The sequence below is a fragment of the Rhinoraja longicauda genome, chromosome 38, assembly GCF_053455715.1.
Source record: "Rhinoraja longicauda isolate Sanriku21f chromosome 38, sRhiLon1.1, whole genome shotgun sequence".
Classification (NCBI taxonomy): Eukaryota; Metazoa; Chordata; class Chondrichthyes; order Rajiformes; family Arhynchobatidae; genus Rhinoraja; species Rhinoraja longicauda.
The window spans coordinates 11,988,494-12,006,526 of record NC_135990.1 but is presented as its reverse complement, the minus strand read 5'-3'; the positions used below and the strand labels follow the sequence as shown (position 1 = coordinate 12,006,526).

Here is an 18,033-nt window from a genome sequence, read left to right as displayed (position 1 = left end):
TTGGGTCGAAGGGCCTGTTTCTGTGCTATATGAGTCTTGAGGCCATGCATTCATCGGCAGTGCACAGTAACCCTGTGTGAGCAGCACTACCCCTCAAACTAGTATTTTAGTTTAGAGAAACAGCGTGGAAGTCCGCGCCGACCAGCGATCCCCGCACACTAACACTATCCTACACACACGAGGGACAGTTTACAATTTTGCCAAGCCAATTAGCCTACAAACCTCTACATCTTTGGAGTGGGTCATGGGGAGAACGTACAAACTCCATGCTGACAGTACCCGTAGTCAGGATTGAACCTGGGTCTCTGGCGCTATAAGGCAGCAACTCTACCGCTGTGCCACCTCTTGCTCTGTCAACCAACTCCTGTCCCATTAATGGAAAACTCCGCTTTTCTCACAGTAATCAACATTGCCATTATTAACCAACTCGGAACATGTTAAATGAACTCCAGCGGAAGCAAGTTGTCTCTATTTTGCTCTGGTTTATTTTCACCCACATGTTTAGACTGTAATGTTGTAGTATCCATATTGTTTTGATGTGTTTATACTTTATTGTTAATTGTTAACTGTATGTTTGTGTTGTCATTTGTGAGCGGAGCACCAAGGCACATTCCTTGCTATTGAGGGCGTGCAGCGTAGGTTCACTAGGTTAATTCCCGGAATGGCGGGACTATCATATGTTGAAAGACTGGAGCGACTAGACTTGTATACACTGGAATTTAGAAGGATGAGAGGAGATCTTGTCGAAACGTATAAGATTATTAAGGGGTTGGACATGTTAGAGGCAGGAAACATGTTCCCAATGTTGGGGGAGTCCAGAACAAGGGGCCACAGTTTAAGAATAAGGGGTAGGCCATTTAGAACTGAGATGAGGAAAAACTTTTTCAGTCAGAGAGTTGTGAATCTGTGGAATTCTCTGCCTCAGAATTCCTGCCAGTGGAGGTCAATTCTCTGAATGCATTCAAGAGAGAGCTAGATAGAGCTCTTAAGGATAGCGGAGTCAGGGGGTATGGGGAGAAGGCAGGAATGGGGTACTGATTGAGAATGATCAGCCATGATCACATTGAATGGCGATGCTGGCTCGAAGGGCCGAATGGCCTCCTCCTGCACCTATTGTCTATTGTCTATTGTATATGCACATACTGGGCCAATAAACGTATTCATTCATTCATTCCCTCCATCCCAAGAGGTTCCATGATTGAAAATGGCTAGAAGGTATTTTGGGACATCCCAAGGTTGGGAAATCTTTTGTGAAGTCAGGGAAACTGCCCATGCATTGTTCAACGACGAGCCCTCTTATTTTCAATTAAACATTACAAATGCAGTCAGGTTTGCTGCTTAATACGCCAGGTATCTGGGGGATGTATTGATTGATGCTTCTGCTCCTGTAGTGAGCGTTTCTTTCAGCCATGTTTTTTCTTTACCTCCCAATTCCATCTTGCGCCCACAAATCACCCTGAGATGGTGATATAAGAAAATAACTGCAGATGCTGGTACAAATTGAAGGTATTTATTCACAAAATGCTGGAGTAACTCAGCAGGTCAGGCAGCATCTCAGGAGAGAAGGAATGGGTGACGTTTCGGGTCGAGACCCTTCTTCAGACTGATGTCAGGGGGACGGGACAAAGGAAGGATAAAGGTGGGGACAGGAAGATAGAGGGAGAACTGGGAAGGGGGAGGGGAAGAGAGGGACAGAGGAACTATCTAAAGTTGGTGAAGTCGATGTTCATACCACTGGGCTGCAAGCTGCCCAGGCGAAATATGAGGTGCTGTTCCTCCAATTTCCGGTGGGCCTCACTATGGCACTGGAGGAGGCCCATGACAGAAAGGTCAGACTGGGAGTGGGAGGGGGAGTTGAAGTGCTCAGCCACCGGGAGATCAGGTTGGTTAACGCGGACCGAGCGCAGGTGTTGAGCGAAGCGATCGCCGAGCCTGCGTTTGGTTTCGCTGATGTAAATAAGTTGACATCTGGAGCAGCGGATGCAATAGATGAGGTTGTGAGGTGTTTTGTCGCAGCCTGTAGTTTGTTGACATATTGGCAGAATGTGGTCAGTTGAGCCACTGTGTTTGTTGAACGCTGACTATGGAAGGGGAAGCCCAGGTCACCATGAACCTGTCGTCTTAGGCTGGTTGGTGGTGGAGAGAGTCAACAACTTCAAGTTCCGGTTGGCACGCTGGCGCAGTGGTGGAGTTGCTGCCCTGCAGCGCCAGAGACCCGGGTTCGATCCTGATTACGGGTGCTGTCTGTGCGGAGTTTGTACGCTCTTTCCGTAACCCCGTGGGTTTTCTCCAAGATGTTTGCTTTCCTCCAGTATTCCAAAAAGTACAGGTTTGTAGGTTAATTGGCTTGGTCTAAGTGTAAATTATCCCTAGGGGTGTAGGATAGTGTTAATGTGCGGGGATCGCTGGTTGGTGTGAACCCGGTGGGCTGAAGGACCTGTTTTTGTACGGGTGGTGGCATAGTGGCCGAGCGGGCGAGCTCCTTGCAGTAGAGTTGCTGCCTTACAGCACCGGCGACCCGGGTTCGATCCTGACCTCGGGTGCTGTCTGTGCGGGGTTTGTACGTTCACCCCGTGACCCGCGTGGGTTTCCTCCTGGGATCTCCGGTTTTCCCCAAAACTCCAAAGACGTACAGGTTTATCGGTTAATTGGCCTCTGGCGTTGCGGACAAGTCTGACAAACTATGCACGCGTTGTGGACAAGTCTGACGAACTGTATGCACCTCAACGCTATTTCCGGGATGTATTTCTAAACTAAACTGAAATTCTGGGCATGTATATCTCTAAAGAGCTGTCCTATGCCCTGCACATTGATTCAAACATCGACACCTCTATTTCTTTGGAAGATTGAGGAGATTTGGTTTGTCAGCAAATATTCTCTTTAACTTAGACAGGTGCATGGTATTGACTGGTTGTGTAGGAAAATAACTGAGGATGCCGGTACAAATCGAAGGTATCACAAAATGCTGGAGGAATTCAGCGGGTCAGGCAGCATCTCAGGGGAGAAGGAATGGGTGACGTTTCGGGTCGAACCCCTTCTTCAGACTGATGTCAGGGGAGGGGGCGGGACAAAGAAAGGATGTAGTTGGAGACAGGAAGACAGTGGGAAAAATGGGGAGGGGAAAGAGAGGGACAGAGGAGCTGTCTAAAGTTAGAGAAATCAATGTTCATACCGCTGGGGTGTAAGCTGCCCAAGCGAAATATGAGGTGCTGTTCCTCCAATTTGCGGTGGGCCTCGCTATGACAATGGAGGAGGCCCATGACAGAAAGGTCAGACTGGCAGTGGGAGGGGGAGTTGAAGTGCTGGGCCACCGGGAGATCAGGTTGGTTAAGGCGGACTGAGCGAAGGTGTTGAGGGAAATGATCGCCGAGCCTGCGTTTGGTCTCCCCGATGTAGAGAAGTAGACATCTGGAACAGTAGATGAGGTTGGAGGAGGTGCAGGTGAACCTCTGCCTCACCTGGAAAGGCTGTTTGGGTTATTGATTGGTTGCATCGTGCCTTGTTATCCAATCCGAGCTTCCCGAAAAGGACATTGCAGAGAATGTTAGACACTGGTAGACACATAATGCTGGAGTAACTCAGCGGGTCAGGCAGCATCTCTGGAGAGAAGGAATGGGTGATGTTTCGGGTGGAGACCCTTCTTCAGACTGAGTTAGACACTGTTGGTACATCACGGGTATGGACCTCCCCACCATCAAAAGAATCTCCAGGAGGCTCTGCCTCAATAAGGCAGTCAGTATCATCAGAGACCCTCACCCCCCCTGATCATGCTCTCATTTTGCTCCTACCATTGGTAGAGCATATTGGAGTCTGAATACTGGGCTTTACCTTGCACAAAAGTTATTCCCTTTACCCTGTATCTGCGCACTGTGCATGGCTTGTTTGTAATCATGTACTGTCTTTCCGTTGACTGGGAGAGCACGCAACAAAAGCTTTTCACTGTCCCTCTGAATACCGGACAATGAACGAAACAAAACTCTTGAACACTACCCACCTACAGGGGGGTTGCCAACTGTCCCGTATTAGCCGGGACATCCCGTATTTTGGGCTAAAGTGGATTGTCCCGTACGGGACCGCCCTTGTCCTGTATTTGTAGGCTAACGGAATGTGTTCGGAGAGCAGGGCTGAGTGCGTTCGCCTAACGGAGGCTGCGTAGCACTCGGCCCCGCTCCCCGAACACACTCTGTTAGCCTACACTGTCCTGGCCTACAGCAGACCGGCCCGTACTAATGAAGAACCTGCACTGTTTTGCTTTGTGTGGTTAGTCTGCACGATGGCCTTGGCCGCAACGTGACGCCCTGCGTGTAACGTTCTGATTGGCATTGCCCACCACTCCTGACTGCGGAGTCGCAGCCTGCATTTGGCGTGTGTGTCAGGAATGCATCTCTGAAAATGATCACCGCCTTCGATAAATCGACTTGCTTCAGTCGAGGGGGAGCACCGCACGTGTGCCTGATCGAGGGTGGCCAACTGTCCCGTATTAGCCGGGACATCCCGTATTTTGTGCTAAATTGGTTTGTCCCGTACGGGACCGCTCTTCGGCCGGGACAGTGTAGGCTAACGGAGTGTGTTCGGGGAGCGGGGCCCAGTGTGTTCGCCTAACGGAGGTTGCATAGCAACCCGCCCCCCGGCCCGGGCGGCCGCCATTGGTGGAGCGGGAGCACGTGGCCGCTGGCTGGTTGAGGTCAAGTGGGGCGTGGGGCGGTGACGTCACCTTGTCCCGTATTTAGGAGTGAGATAGTTGGCAACCCTGCACACATCACAATTTAACAATCTTGCCTCTTGCATTCCTTCGGGGAGGTCGACTGCCCACATGGGACAGGACTCTTACTCGATGATCTGTGGCACTGTTTAACATTACTGCTACGAAAACTGCCTACATTTAGTTTTCAGTGGCCATTAGCTGGTTGGGATATTGATTTATATGGAGGTCATCGGGTTACAGTGCAAGTCACGGTCAGAAATTGCAACATTGCACATTGCGCTGGTATCCATTACATTTTCTGGGGATACATCTCTCCTTTATCACGCACCATTTCCAAATATTCATATCCTCTCAACTGTACGTAGCAGTTGACACAGCAAAAGTACAATTGATTTAAAGTGCGAGCGGAGTTTATTTGAATGATTTCATTGTTGTCGGATGCAGCAAAATGTATTCCACAGAAATTCAACACAATCAGTCAAAGAAAATCTACTGGGTTCAAGCATTACCTGTCACTTGATGACATTAATCGGGAGTGGCGACTCTGAGATACCCGGCAAATGCTATGTGTTTAGTCTTGCTCACGTTGTCCATGTTCTGTGAGCGTGAAGCTCAACACAGAAACAGGCAGGATAGACACTAAATGGTGGAGTAACTCAGTGGGTCAGGCAGCAGCTCTGGAGAGAAGGAACGGGTGACTTTATGGGTCAAGACCCTTCTTTTTCCACTTTAATGAAGAATTCATCGGCAGAACATTAGGTTGCAATTATTCACAAAATGCTGGAGTAACTCAGCAGGTCAGGCAGCATCTCAGGAGAGAAGGAATGGGTGACGTTCAGGTTGCAACATGAATTCTCCTTGTGTGGTGGTTTTTATACCATCTTGGGGATCTAAGGTGACTAGTCCTATGGAGCCTGAAAGGATTTAATGGTTTCCTATAAATTTTTCCCATGTGGTTTGGGGGGAATTGAGTGCAAAGGTACTGTTGCCCACTAAACACTTGCCAACTTGGAATTCAGAGGTGACGCTTTGATCTCCATTTCAGGGGAAACGATGGGGAAGAAACCTTACCACTTCTTTTTTCAGTCAGAGTTGTGAATCTGTGGAATTCTCTGCCTCAGAAGGCAGTGGAGGCCAATTCTCTGAATGCATTCAAGAGAGAGCTAGATAGAGCTCTTAAGGATAGCAGAGTCAGGGGGTATGGGGAGAAGGCAGGAACGGGGTACTGATTGAGAATGATCAGCCATGATCACATTGAATGGCGGTGCTGGCTCGAAGGGCCGAATGGCTCCTCCTGCATCTATTGTCTATTGTTTTGAGAGTCAGAACCTTGGCCCTGAGCTAGCACTAGATATTGGTAGACACAAAATGCTGGAGTAACTCAGCAGGTCAGGCCGCATCTCGGGAGAGAAGGATTGGGTGACGTTTCGTGTCGAGACCTTTCTTCAGACTGATGTCAGGGGAGGGGGCGGGACAAAGATAGGATGCAGTAGGAGACAGGAAGAGTAGTCCCCCCTCCTCCCATGCTCCACTTCCCTACCACCTACATTCCTTCCTCTGACTTCACAATTCACATTTGTTCATTCCTTTTAACTCGCTCCTTCTGGGGTTTTTTCCGTAAATTTCCCGATGTGGGACGAATAAAGGAATATATTATTATATTATTACTATTATTATTATTTGTCACTGACGTTTGTCCAACCATTTGCCTGTCAAAGAACCCCTCCTCACCTGTACCAACCTGCCAGGCTTTATCCTGCTCCTCTCTTCCAGTTTTCTCTTGCAGACCCCCCCCCCCATCAGTCTAAAGAAGGGTCCTGACCCACAACGTCACCCATCCATGTTCTCCAGAGATGCTGCCTGACCCGCTGAGTTACTCCAGCACTTTGTGTCTTTTCGTACACCAACATCTGCAGTTCCTTGTCTCTCCGTTATTTTGGCAGCATGAACACAGTTGGGATGAAGGGGCAATCAATCTATAATAATAATAATAATAATGCATTTTATTTATATAGCGCTTTTCATATACTCAAAGACGCTTTACAGAGATTTTGAGAACATAGGGAAATGAATAAATAGATAAATAAGTAAATAAATAAATGAACAGAGAAAGGAGACAGAAGGTGAGGTGACCTTCAGTGGTTGAAGGCAGTACTGAACAGGTGAGACTTCAGTGATGTTTTGAATGTGGTGAGTGTGGAGGAGTCTCTAACGGTTTGGGGTAGTGAGTTCCATAGGGTGGGAGCAGCGATGGAGAAAGCCCTGTCCCCCCAGGATCTGAGTTTGGTCCGGATGTGGTCAATCTATGATTGACTTCTACTGATCCTCCCTGAACAAATGCAGAATGGTGACGAAGATCAAATCTGCAACTCATGAAGTGTGATCTATACCTTGTAGAACTAGAGAGAACTAGAGAGGGCAAGGTTTCCTCACACCCAGACTTGGTGCAAAACACCCTCCGACTCCTGCGTCGTTGTTCACTTCAGTGGCGATCACTCCAGTTTGAACAACAATTCTGCTGCTCTCTGATGCTGGAGATTGGTGTCTTGTCACACTCTCCTCTCCCTCCCCACCGCCCCCCCCCCCCCCCCCCCCGCCCTCCACAGCATTGGTGATTGATTAAAATATGTTCATAAACAAACCCCAGGAGGATTTCTCTATGGGGTGGCACGGTGGCGCGGCGGTAGAGTTGCTGCCTCACAGCGCCAGAGACCCGGGTTCAATCCTGACTACGGGTGCTGTCTGTACGGAGTTTGTACGTTCTCCCTGTGACAGTGAGGGTTTTCTCCGGGTGCTCTGGTTTCCTCAACATTCCAAAAACGTGCGGGTTTGTAGGTTAATTGGCTTCATTTTGTTTTTAAATTGCAAGTTGTCCCTAGTGTGTAGGATAGTGCTATCGTAGGGGTGATCGCTGGTCGGTGTGGACTCGGTGGGCCATAGGGCCTGTTTCCGCATTGTATCTCTAAAAGTCTAACTCCTGCATTGATTCCATGGTATGTCATCTATCCTCATCTAACCATTATCCTTCTCCTTTGTGTATTTTCCAGGCTCCCTAAGATAGACAATAGACAATAGACAATAGGTGTAGGAGGAGGCCATTCGGCCCTTTGAGCCAGCACCGCCATTCAATGTGATCATGGCTGATCACTCTCAATCAGTACCCCGTTCCTGCCTTCTCCCCATACCCCCTGACTCCGCTATCCTTAAGAGCTCTATCCAGCTCTCTTGAATGCATTCAGAGAATTGGCCTCCACTGCCTTCTGAGGCAGAGAATTCCACAGATTCACAACTCTTTGACTGAAAAAGCTTTTCCTCATCTCAGTTCTAAATGGCCTACCCCTTATTCTTAAACCGTGGCCCCTTGTTCTGGACTCCCCCAACATTATCATATCATATCATAACATGTTTCCTGCCTCTTAACGTGTCCAACCCCTTAATAGTCTTATACGTTTCGATAAGATCTCCTCTCATCCTTCTAAATTCCAGTGTATACTACAGGAAATTACAGATCAATTGATGTTGCCCATAACAGTGGCAAAACAATTCATATTTTAATGTACACTCTAATGTAAGTTTCTGCCAGATTTCCATCAGGGTTTTTAAGAGTCGTTTTTAAAGGAGTTATCACGTCATTCCTAATCTTTCCCTTTCGTGCAACGAGAGGCCAAGATGATTGTGTTCTTCCTTATTGATTTACTTTCATGGAACCCACTAAATACTTCCTTTTGCAATGTAGATATCATATCATATCATATCATATCATATCATATCATATCATATATATACAGCCGGAAACAGGCCTTTTCGGCCCACCAAGTCCGTGCCGCCCAGCGATCCCCGTACATTAACACTATCCTACACCCACTAGGGACAATTTTTACATTTACCCAGCCAATTAACCTACAAACCTGTACGTCTTTGGAGTGTGGGAGGAAACCGAAGATCTCGGAGAAAACCCACGCAGGTCACGGGGAGAACGTACAAACTCCTTACAGTGCAGCACCCGTAGTCAGGATCGAACCTGAGTCTCCGGCGCTGCATTCGCTGTAAAGCAGCAACTCTACCGCTGCGCTACCGTGCCGCCGATGTTGAATGTTCAGCTCTGGGCAGTGTCCCAACGTGTATTGAAGCTTAAAGGTTTCGTTTTTTGTTATTGTCACGGGCACCGAGTTTAATTTAGTTTATTGTCACGTTGGCCAAGGTACAGTGAAGAGCTTTTGTTCTGCTAACCAGCCAGCAAAAGACTATACATGATCACATTCCAGCCGTCCACACTGAGAACTTTGCTTTGCGTGCTATCCATTCAAGTTATACCAGGAGTACAATCATACACAAGTAAAAGAGTAGAATAATTGTTGTGGATAGTCATCATCATCGGCGGACACTGGAAGCGAATGTGACTGTCCTCTCCATAGGATCGGACGCCTGTGCGTGACTTTGTTTAGAGTGGGGAGACTGCACCTGGAGTACTGTGTGCAGTTTTGGTCTCCACATTTGAGGAAGGATATTCTTGCTATTGAGGGCGTGCAGCGTAGGTTTACTAGGTTAATTCCCGGAATGGCGGGACTATCATATGTTGAAAGACTGGAGCGACTCGGCTTGTATACACTGGAATTTAGAAGGATGAGAGGAGATCTTATCGAAACGTATAAGATTATTAAGGGGTTGGACACGTTAGAGGCAGGAAACATGTTCCCAATGTTGGGGGAGTCCAGAACAAGGAGCCACAGTTTAAGAATAAGCGGTAGGCCATTTAGAACTGAGATGAGGAAAAACTTTTTCAGTCAGAGAGTTGTGAATCTGTGGAATTCTCCGCCTCAGAAGGCAGTGGAGGCCAATTCTCTGAATGCATTCAAGAGAGAGCTAGATAGAGCTCTTAAGGATAGCGGAGTCAGGGGGTATGGCGAGAAGGCAGGAAAGGGGTACTGATTGAGAATGATCAGCCATGATCACATTGAATGGCAGTGCTGGCTCGAAGGGCCGAATGGCCTCCTCCTGCACCTATTGTCTCTTGTCTATTGTCTATTGAGACTGGTGCACAGACAGCCACCACACGGTTCTTGACAGATCTGGGTCAGGATCCAATGGCATGGAGTCCAAGACGACTGTGGACCATTTTCTACTGTAGCCTTCATCCGCCTTCCCAGCCGTTGTGACGCTCCACTAAAGTCAGCCGTCATCCTCCGCCTGTTCCACCGTTGAGGTCTTGGTTGGATTGCTCTTTGTCAGGGACCTCCCCCTCGACTGTACCGCAATGGGTGACCCTACCAGGAGCGTAGCTCCAGACGGCATCGCTCTCAGGATCTCAGGACCACACAAGCTTCTCCACCACGACAAGGTGACAGTCCACGCAGAAGTGGGTTGGAGCAGATGGTCTTCTGGGACGACATGCAAAGAGTCGCCACACTCCGGCGCCATCTTGCATTCTCTCCAGTCTCTGCAGAAGTGAACCCTTCCCTTTCCCATTCCCATATTGACCCCACCGTGAGAGTGAGGCCAAGTGCAAATTGGAGGAACAACGAACGCCTCATATTTTGCTTGGGCAGCTTACAACCAGCACGGTGGCGCAGCGGTAGAGTTCTGCCTTACAGCGAATGCAGCGCCGGAGACTCAGGTTCCATCCTGACTACGGGCGCCGTCTGTACGGAGTTTGTACGTTCTCCCCGTGACCTGCGTGGGTTTTCTCCGAGATCTTCGGTTTCCTCCCACACTCCAAAGACGTACAGGTATGTAGGTTAATTGGCTGGGCAAATGTAAACATTGTCCCTAGTGGGGTGTAGGATAGTGTTGGTGTGCGGGGATCGCTGGGCGGCGCAGACCCGAAGGGCCTGTTTCTGCACTTTATCTCTAAATCTAAAAAAATCTAAACCCAGCAACATGAATATGCCATCATCCCAGTTTCACCAAGAACAGACTCATGCTTGGTTTCACTCTTTGTATCTACTCGTTATCACCTTTTCCACAGTCAACAATGGACTATTGTGAGCTCCATTTTTTCTGGATCATTGTCGCTGGGCTTTGATTTGTTCTTTTCACATCTCTCATTCATTTGTTCTTTACCCGCCTCTAGTCTCCCTCCACCCTGACTCTCAGTCCGCAGAAGGGTCTTGCCCCGAAGTGTTACGTGTTCCTTCTCCCCAGAAATGCTGCCTGACCCGCTGAGTTGCTCCAGCATTTTGTGCCTACCTTCGGTGTAAACCAGCATCTGCAGTTCCTTCCTGTACAAATTTGTCGGCAGGTACAGTCTGTTCTTGGCCTAAGGGCGTATGAATTTCTTATTTTTTCTCTTTTATACCTTTGAGGCCTGGCGTCGTGGAGGCTCTGTGGGAATATTGGCGACGTAGGGTTGGCCTGGCACACCCTAACTCTTTCAGTGTAGGAAAATAACTGCAGATGCTGGTTAAAATCGAAGGTAGACAGGAAATGAAGGAGTAACTCAGCGGGTCAGGCAGCATCTCGGGAGAGAAGGAATGGGTGACGTTTCGGGAGACCCGAAACGTCACCCATTCCTTCTCTCCCGAGATGCTGCCTGACCCGCTGAGTTACTCCTTCATTTCCTGTCTACCCTGATGCTTTTGGTTATTTGTTCACTGCAAATTGATACTTGACTAAAAAATAATTTAAAAAACAAGGAGCGAGTTAAAAGGAATGAACAAATGTGAATTGTGAAGCCAGAGGAAGGAATTTAGGTGGTAGGGAAGTAGAGCATGGGGGTGGGGGGGGGGGGACTAGTCTTCCTGTCTCCTACTACATCATATCTTTGTCCCGCCCCCTCCCCTGACATCAGACTGAAGAAGGGTCTCGACCCGAAACGTCACCCATTCCTTCTCTCCCGAGATGCTGCCTGACCCGCTGAGTTAGTCCTTCATTTCCTGTCTACCCTGATGCTTTTGGTTATTTGTTCACTGCAAATTGATACTCGACTAAATAATAATAATAACATGTACAAGGAATATGCAACTATTGTTCTATCAAGGTGAATTGTCCAATACAATGCGATAAATGTTAAGTGCAGTTGAATAAAGTATTGTGAATTGAATGGATTTGCTTTTGAATTCCAGGTTTGTTTCCACATCGCCAATGTGAATGAGGTGCACCCATGAGGACGGAAGGAATTAACGAGGGGTTTGGATGGCTATCGGATCTGGAGGCGGCCATGTTGTTCGATGACTGCTTTTGCTTGCACTAAAGGACCCGGCATTGCCCACCACATTGGCAGCGTCAGCACAACTGCTCTGGACTTCCGTCGCTCAGCCGCCGCCAAGCCGCTGCCATGGAATCTGGTCGGACAAGCAGAGATCGAGAGAAGGAGAAAGCCGAAGAAGCTCGGCGATCTAGCAAGCAGTCCGGTCGGAGTCCGTACGGCACGCGCCCTGGCTCCAACCAGTCGGGAGTTCTTATGGTTGGACCGAATTTTAGGGTCGGTAAGAAGATTGGATGCGGCAATTTTGGAGAGCTTCGATTAGGTAAGAACCATACTGGACATCTACATATTTTCGACGGTATTTATTCACAAAATGCTGGAGTAACTCAGCAGGTCAGGCAGCATCTCGGGAGAGAAGGAATGGGCGACATTTCGGGTCGAGACCCTTCTTCAGTCTGAAGAAGGGTCTCGACCCGAAACGTCGCCCATTCCTTCTCTCCCGAGATGCTGCCTGACCTGCTGAGTTACTCCAGCATTTTGTGAATTAATACCTTCGATTTGTACCAGCATCTGCAGTTATTTTCGTATATCTACATATTTTCAGTTACTTCGTTACAAATGAATCGAGTGTTTCATGTACAAATGGAGGAGCAGCCCCCATGGCCTAATTCATGTGCAAATGGAGGAGCAGCTGAATGGCCTAATTCTGCTCCTATGTCTTATGGCCTATGATCGTGTAAAAGGTAGTATTTACATGACCAATATACTGGACAATTTTGTTGCCACTTGTGATTGCGTGTCAATGGTTTGCTGTTAACTTAACAGTAATGTTTAATAAGGGCCTGTCCCTTTTAGGCGACTGCCGGCGACTGTAATAGTCGTAGCAGGTCGCCGAAAAACCGGCGACTGGACCCCCCCCCCACGACAATGTCCACGACAAGCTACAGCAACCTACCACCTAGTCGACGTCGTGCTACGGCAAGCTACCGACAACCGGCGACCCAATCCTCGCGACTTAGGACGTCCACCTACGACCACCTCTTCGTTCGGCCAACATGGGAACAATGGGCTGAATGGGTTCCTTCTGTCCCACAGATTTCTGTCGATGATAGATTTCCACTGAGCCCCTCTGCAACGTTCAACGTTGAGCTGCAGTAGCGCTAAAGCTCGACAGTTGGCGGCTTTTGACGGTGCCGCCTGGCCTGGGGAGGCGTGGCGTTTTGTGGTCTGCAGAGGTGGCAAAGACATTAGTTTTGCTTTAAGGGCTTATGAGTCTGTGAGCTACTCGTGGGGGAGGCCGCGTAGAGGCTGGCTTTGTCTCCCGCCTCAAAGGAGCTGCAGGTCTAAAAGACATAAGGATAGAAGAAGATGCCCCTCTGCACTAATACCGAATGTTGAGATCGTTCCAATCTCTGACCCACACTTTGCAGATCTCGTGCATTGAGCCTGTTACCTCCGAATCGTTGAATTTTAAAGCACAGACCTTCTCTTTCTATGCCGTCTGTGGGGCCTGTCTACACCAAAGATAATGGAGCAGAGCACGATAGACCACTTGACCCTAAACTCCGTAGTACGTCACGGCGCCATTTTAGTAGGCAGAAACTTGCAGAAACGTTTTAAAAGAAAAACAACAATCTGAATTGATAGATGAGATATATTCTGCGTTTTTATGGTATCATCACACATACTGTTCCCCCAAAACACTGATTACACTGCGAGAGGCATAGCGAATGGCGGGTTTTGCTTACTAAAATGGCGGACGTTACGCTCCTTTGCGTACTACACTTCAGTATCTGTGATTTCGATGGAGCGGTTCATCTTGTTCCTACAGTATCTTTGGTCTACACTGATCCTACCTGTCAGCTTTTAGAGTTTGAGGCCTTTCCTGGTGAAATGACTTTTAAACACTATAATAGTATCTGCCTGTACCACCATCTCTGGCAGCTTGTTCCAGATAGCCACCACTCTGAGTGGAAAAGCTTGGCCCTCAGATCTTCTTTAAATATTTCTCCTCCCACCCTAAACCTGTGTCCTCTGATTCTAGACCCCCCTGCCTGAAGAAAAGACTCTGACTGTCTATCATATCTACGGCCTTCATGATTTTATGAACTTGTATAAGTTCACCTGTTCAGTGAGCATAAACCCAGCCTATTTAACCTATCTTTACAATTTAGCCCCCTTCTCTTCCCTGTGCTCCACCTGGATGCACGCCTATTATCCCCCTTTCCCCATCCCCCTCCAGTCCGAAGAAGAGTCTTGACCTGAAATGTCGCCCATTCCTTCTCTCCGGAGATGCTGCCTGTCCCGCTGAGTTACTCCAGCTTTTTGCGTCTCTGTTCCATCTGTATCCCTTCTTCTGGCCTCTCATTTCAAGCCTCATCTCTCGTCGCATTATCTCACAGCCTTTTGTCTCCCTCTCATCTCTGGCCTTTGCCCACCCATCTACCAGTCAACCACACTCACCTGTATCTCCCACATGCCTGGTTTTGTCCCACACCCACCTCTAGTCTGGCTTTCTCTCATCCTGACTGGAAAACAGTCTGGAGAAGGGTCCCGATCTGAAATGTTGCCTATCCATGTCCTCCCCAGAGATGCTGCCTGACCTCCTGAGTTACTCCAGCACTCTTTGTTTTTGTTTTTGCTTATAATTACAGCCTTTTGTTCCGGGTAACCCCGGAGAATCTCTTCTGCACTCTTTCATTTGCTACCACATCCTTCCTGTAGTGCGTTGACCAGAACTGTACACAATACTCTAGTATCTTTCTGGAACTCTCACTGAGAGACTGAGAGGGTACCGTATGCATGTGGCAGATCTACATTGTTGTGAACTACATACAGGGAATCATTAGCAAAGCAAAAGCTGGGTATTTTCATCTGTGACCATGCAGCCTCCGTGATGCTGCCTCGGTATCATAACAGTTCCATATCGTGTCCGTCGTAACGATCCGTTTAGTTTGTCACGTGTACCGAGGTACAGTGAAAAGCTTTTGTTGCGTGCTAATCAGTCAGCAGAAGGACAATACATGATTACAATCCGGCCATTCACAGTGTATAGATACATGATAAGCGAATGACGTTTAGCGCAAGGTAAAGCCAGCAAAGTCCAACAAGGATAGTCCGAGGGTCACCAAAGAGGTAGATAGTGGTTCAGCACTGCTCTATGGTTGTGTGGGATGATTCAGTTGCATGATAACAGCTGGGAAGAAACTGTCCCTGAATCTAATGAGGTGTGCGTTTTCACACTTCTGTACCTTTTGCCTGATGGGAGAGGGGAGAAGACTCGTCCTTGATTATACTGGCAGGCAGCATGAGGTATTAATGGAGTCAAATGGAGTTGAAGGCTGTTGCCGCTGACTGTGAATAACTCACGCATGAAGAATTGTGACGTTTTGCTGTGAAAGCCACTTTATCAATTGAAGTTGTTGGACAATAAATTCTGACCTTGCTCATAACTCGGATCGTATGAATGGAAAAAGCAAATGCATTGTAGTTTAAGTTAGAGCTATGGTATGGAAACATTCGGCCCACTGAGACCACGTGAACCATCGGAACGCCCGTTCGCACTAGTTCTATGTTATTCCACTTTCACATTCACTCCCTGCACACCAGGGGGAAATTTACAGAAGCCAATTAACCTACAAACCCGCACATCTTTGGGATATGGGAGGAAACTAGAACACTTGGAGGAAACCCAATGTGGTCACAGAGAGAATGTACAAAAGCCACTCACAGAGTCATGGAGTGATACAGAATGGAAACAGGCCCTTCGGCCCAACTTGCCCACAACGGCCAACATGTCCCAGGTACACTAGTCCCACCTGCCCACGTTTGGGCCATTTCCTTCCAAAAATGTCCTATCCATGTACCTGTCCAACTGTTCCTTAAACCTTGGGATAATCCCAGCCTCAACTACCTCCTCTGGCAGCTTGTTCCCTACCCCCCACCACCCTTTGTGTGAAAACGTTACCGCTTAGATTCCTATTAAAGCTGCCAGCACCCGAGGTCAGGATCGAACCCTGGATCTATTATTAAAGGGAAGCTTGACAAACATGTACAGGTATGTAGGTTAACTCCATAGCCGTACAGGTATGTAGGTTAACTCCATAGCCGTATAGGTATGTAGGTTAACTCCATAGCCGTACAGGTATGTAGGTTAACTCCATAGACGTACAGGTATGTAGGTTAACTCCATAGACGTACACGTATGTAGGTTAATTGGCTTGGTAAATGTAAAAATTGTCCCTGGTGGGTGTAGGATAGTGTTAATGTGCGGGGATCGCTGGTCGGTGCGGACCCGGTGGGCCGAAAAGGCCTGTTTCCGCGCTGTATCTCTAAACTCAAATTTAAATGCATGAGGGGGTAGCAACAGGAGGTTGTCGAATGGCTTAGATGCAAGAGGGTTGGTGTGTTCCTCAGTGGAACACAAGCAATTGGTTGGCCTGTTGCTATGCCGTGCATTCTACATAACTCCAAGCAAACATTATTACCTCACCTAAACCCGTAATAATGCTTCGTGAACAGGTGGAGTTTTATTGACTCCTGTTTCTAATAGTTACTGTATACTCGGTTGCTGAAGGGGGCAGAAGATTTGGGCCCTGAGTAGTAATTAAGTGGCACACCTAGTTTTTAAAAGCCATAAATAATTGAATGCTTGGATCAAGATTCAAACCAGCTGTCGTGTGTTATCTTGCTGTTAAATGCCAGCTCCCTTTTAGAATATTTTCTACCCTTTGGCTTTGCTCCTGTCGTGAGGACAAACCTGTTTTGGTGCTGCAGTCTTGTGCTTTCCAAGTGTTTCATGTGCATCTTGCCTGAAGGTTTTTGTACAGTTTTTACATTTAGCCGTGCAAGGTATAATTTGAAGAGGTTCATTTGAAACAATGAGGAAACAATGACTATCGAACAAAAGTGTGTGGTGTGCTACCAAAGGCTCGCCATTAGCATCATGATGTGATGTTGTGAGGGGCACTTCTGTGTTGGAAAGCTGGGGCTTTAAATCTTTCTTCGGTGCCTCGACTGTCGGTACAGTTCAGAGCAGGTGCAGCACTATCACAGGTGCCATTGTCCTATATGTGCTGTGAAACACTGCCTCTGTCAGTCTTACTGATTGAGAATGATCAGCCATGATCACATTGAATGGCGGTGCTGGCTCGAAGGGCCGAATGGCCTCCTCCTGCACCTATTGTCTATTGTCTCTCAGGTGAATGTATCACAAAATGCTGTAGTAACTCAGCAGGTCAGGCAGCATCTCAGGAGAGAAGGAATGGGTGACGTTTCGGGTCGAGATGTCCTTCCTTTGTCCCGCCCCCCTGACATCAGTCTGAAGAAGGGTCTCGACCCGAAACGTCACCCATTCCTTCTCTCCTGAGATGCTGCCTGACCTGCTGAGTTACTCCAGCATTTTGTGAATAAATACCCTCTCTCCTAGATGCTGCCTGACCTGCTGAGTTACTCCAGCATTTTGTGACACCTTCGATTTGTACCAGCATCTGCAGATATTTTCCTACGCCTCTCAGGTGCTGTGGAGGGTGGACATTTCAGGTCAAGGTCCTTCATCTGGTATAGATTGTCTGTAGCTCTGACCCCAATGTGGGCAAGGGACTCAGCAGTATATGTGTGGGCAAGGGATTCAGCAGTATATGTTTCTCTGGCACGTTTTGAGAGGGGGAACAATAAACCAGAAAGTGTGCGTCTCGGTTCTGGCCGATGCTTAACTATTAGTGGCACTATTAGCGGTAGAATTGCTGCCTTACAACACCAGAGACCCGCCTTTGGTCCCATTTTCCAGAGTTACCGGCGAAAACCCACGCGGTCACGGGGAGAACGTGCAAACTCGGTACTGACAGCACCCGCAGACAGGATCGAACGTGGGTCTCTGGCGCTGTGATGGAGCAACTGGAGGGGGTGGGAAGAGATGGAGTTAACCTAGTTAGGTAGTTTATCCACGCTATTTGTGAACGAAGAGAGGATGCTGCCTGGTTGGTTATGTGTGACATGAGACATGGAGACACGAGACATTTGGAGCAATAATGAATATGCTGGAGGAACTTGGTGGGTTCAGCAGCATCTGTGGAGGGTGGACATTTCAGGTCAAGGTCCTTCGTCTGGTCTAGATCGTCTGCAGCTCTGCCCTCCATCCAATCCATCTCCAATGTTAAAACCGAGTTTGTAACACCGTCAATGT

The 18,033-nt window shown here is 48.1% G+C and overlaps 1 protein-coding gene across 4 annotated transcripts in view; it reads left to right on the top strand.

Moving 5' to 3' along the window:
- Positions 1-18,033, top strand: part of LOC144610957 (casein kinase I-like) — a 229,582-nt gene that overhangs the window by 31,042 nt on the left and 180,507 nt on the right. For all 4 annotated transcript variants that reach the window (XM_078429994.1, XM_078429993.1, XM_078429990.1 and 1 more), the window contains exon 2: positions 11,767-12,171. In XM_078429994.1, the coding sequence (XP_078286120.1) occupies positions 11,979-12,171 (193 nt within the window). In that variant the 5' untranslated portion in view covers positions 11,767-11,978. The remainder of the gene's footprint in view (positions 1-11,766; positions 12,172-18,033) is intronic.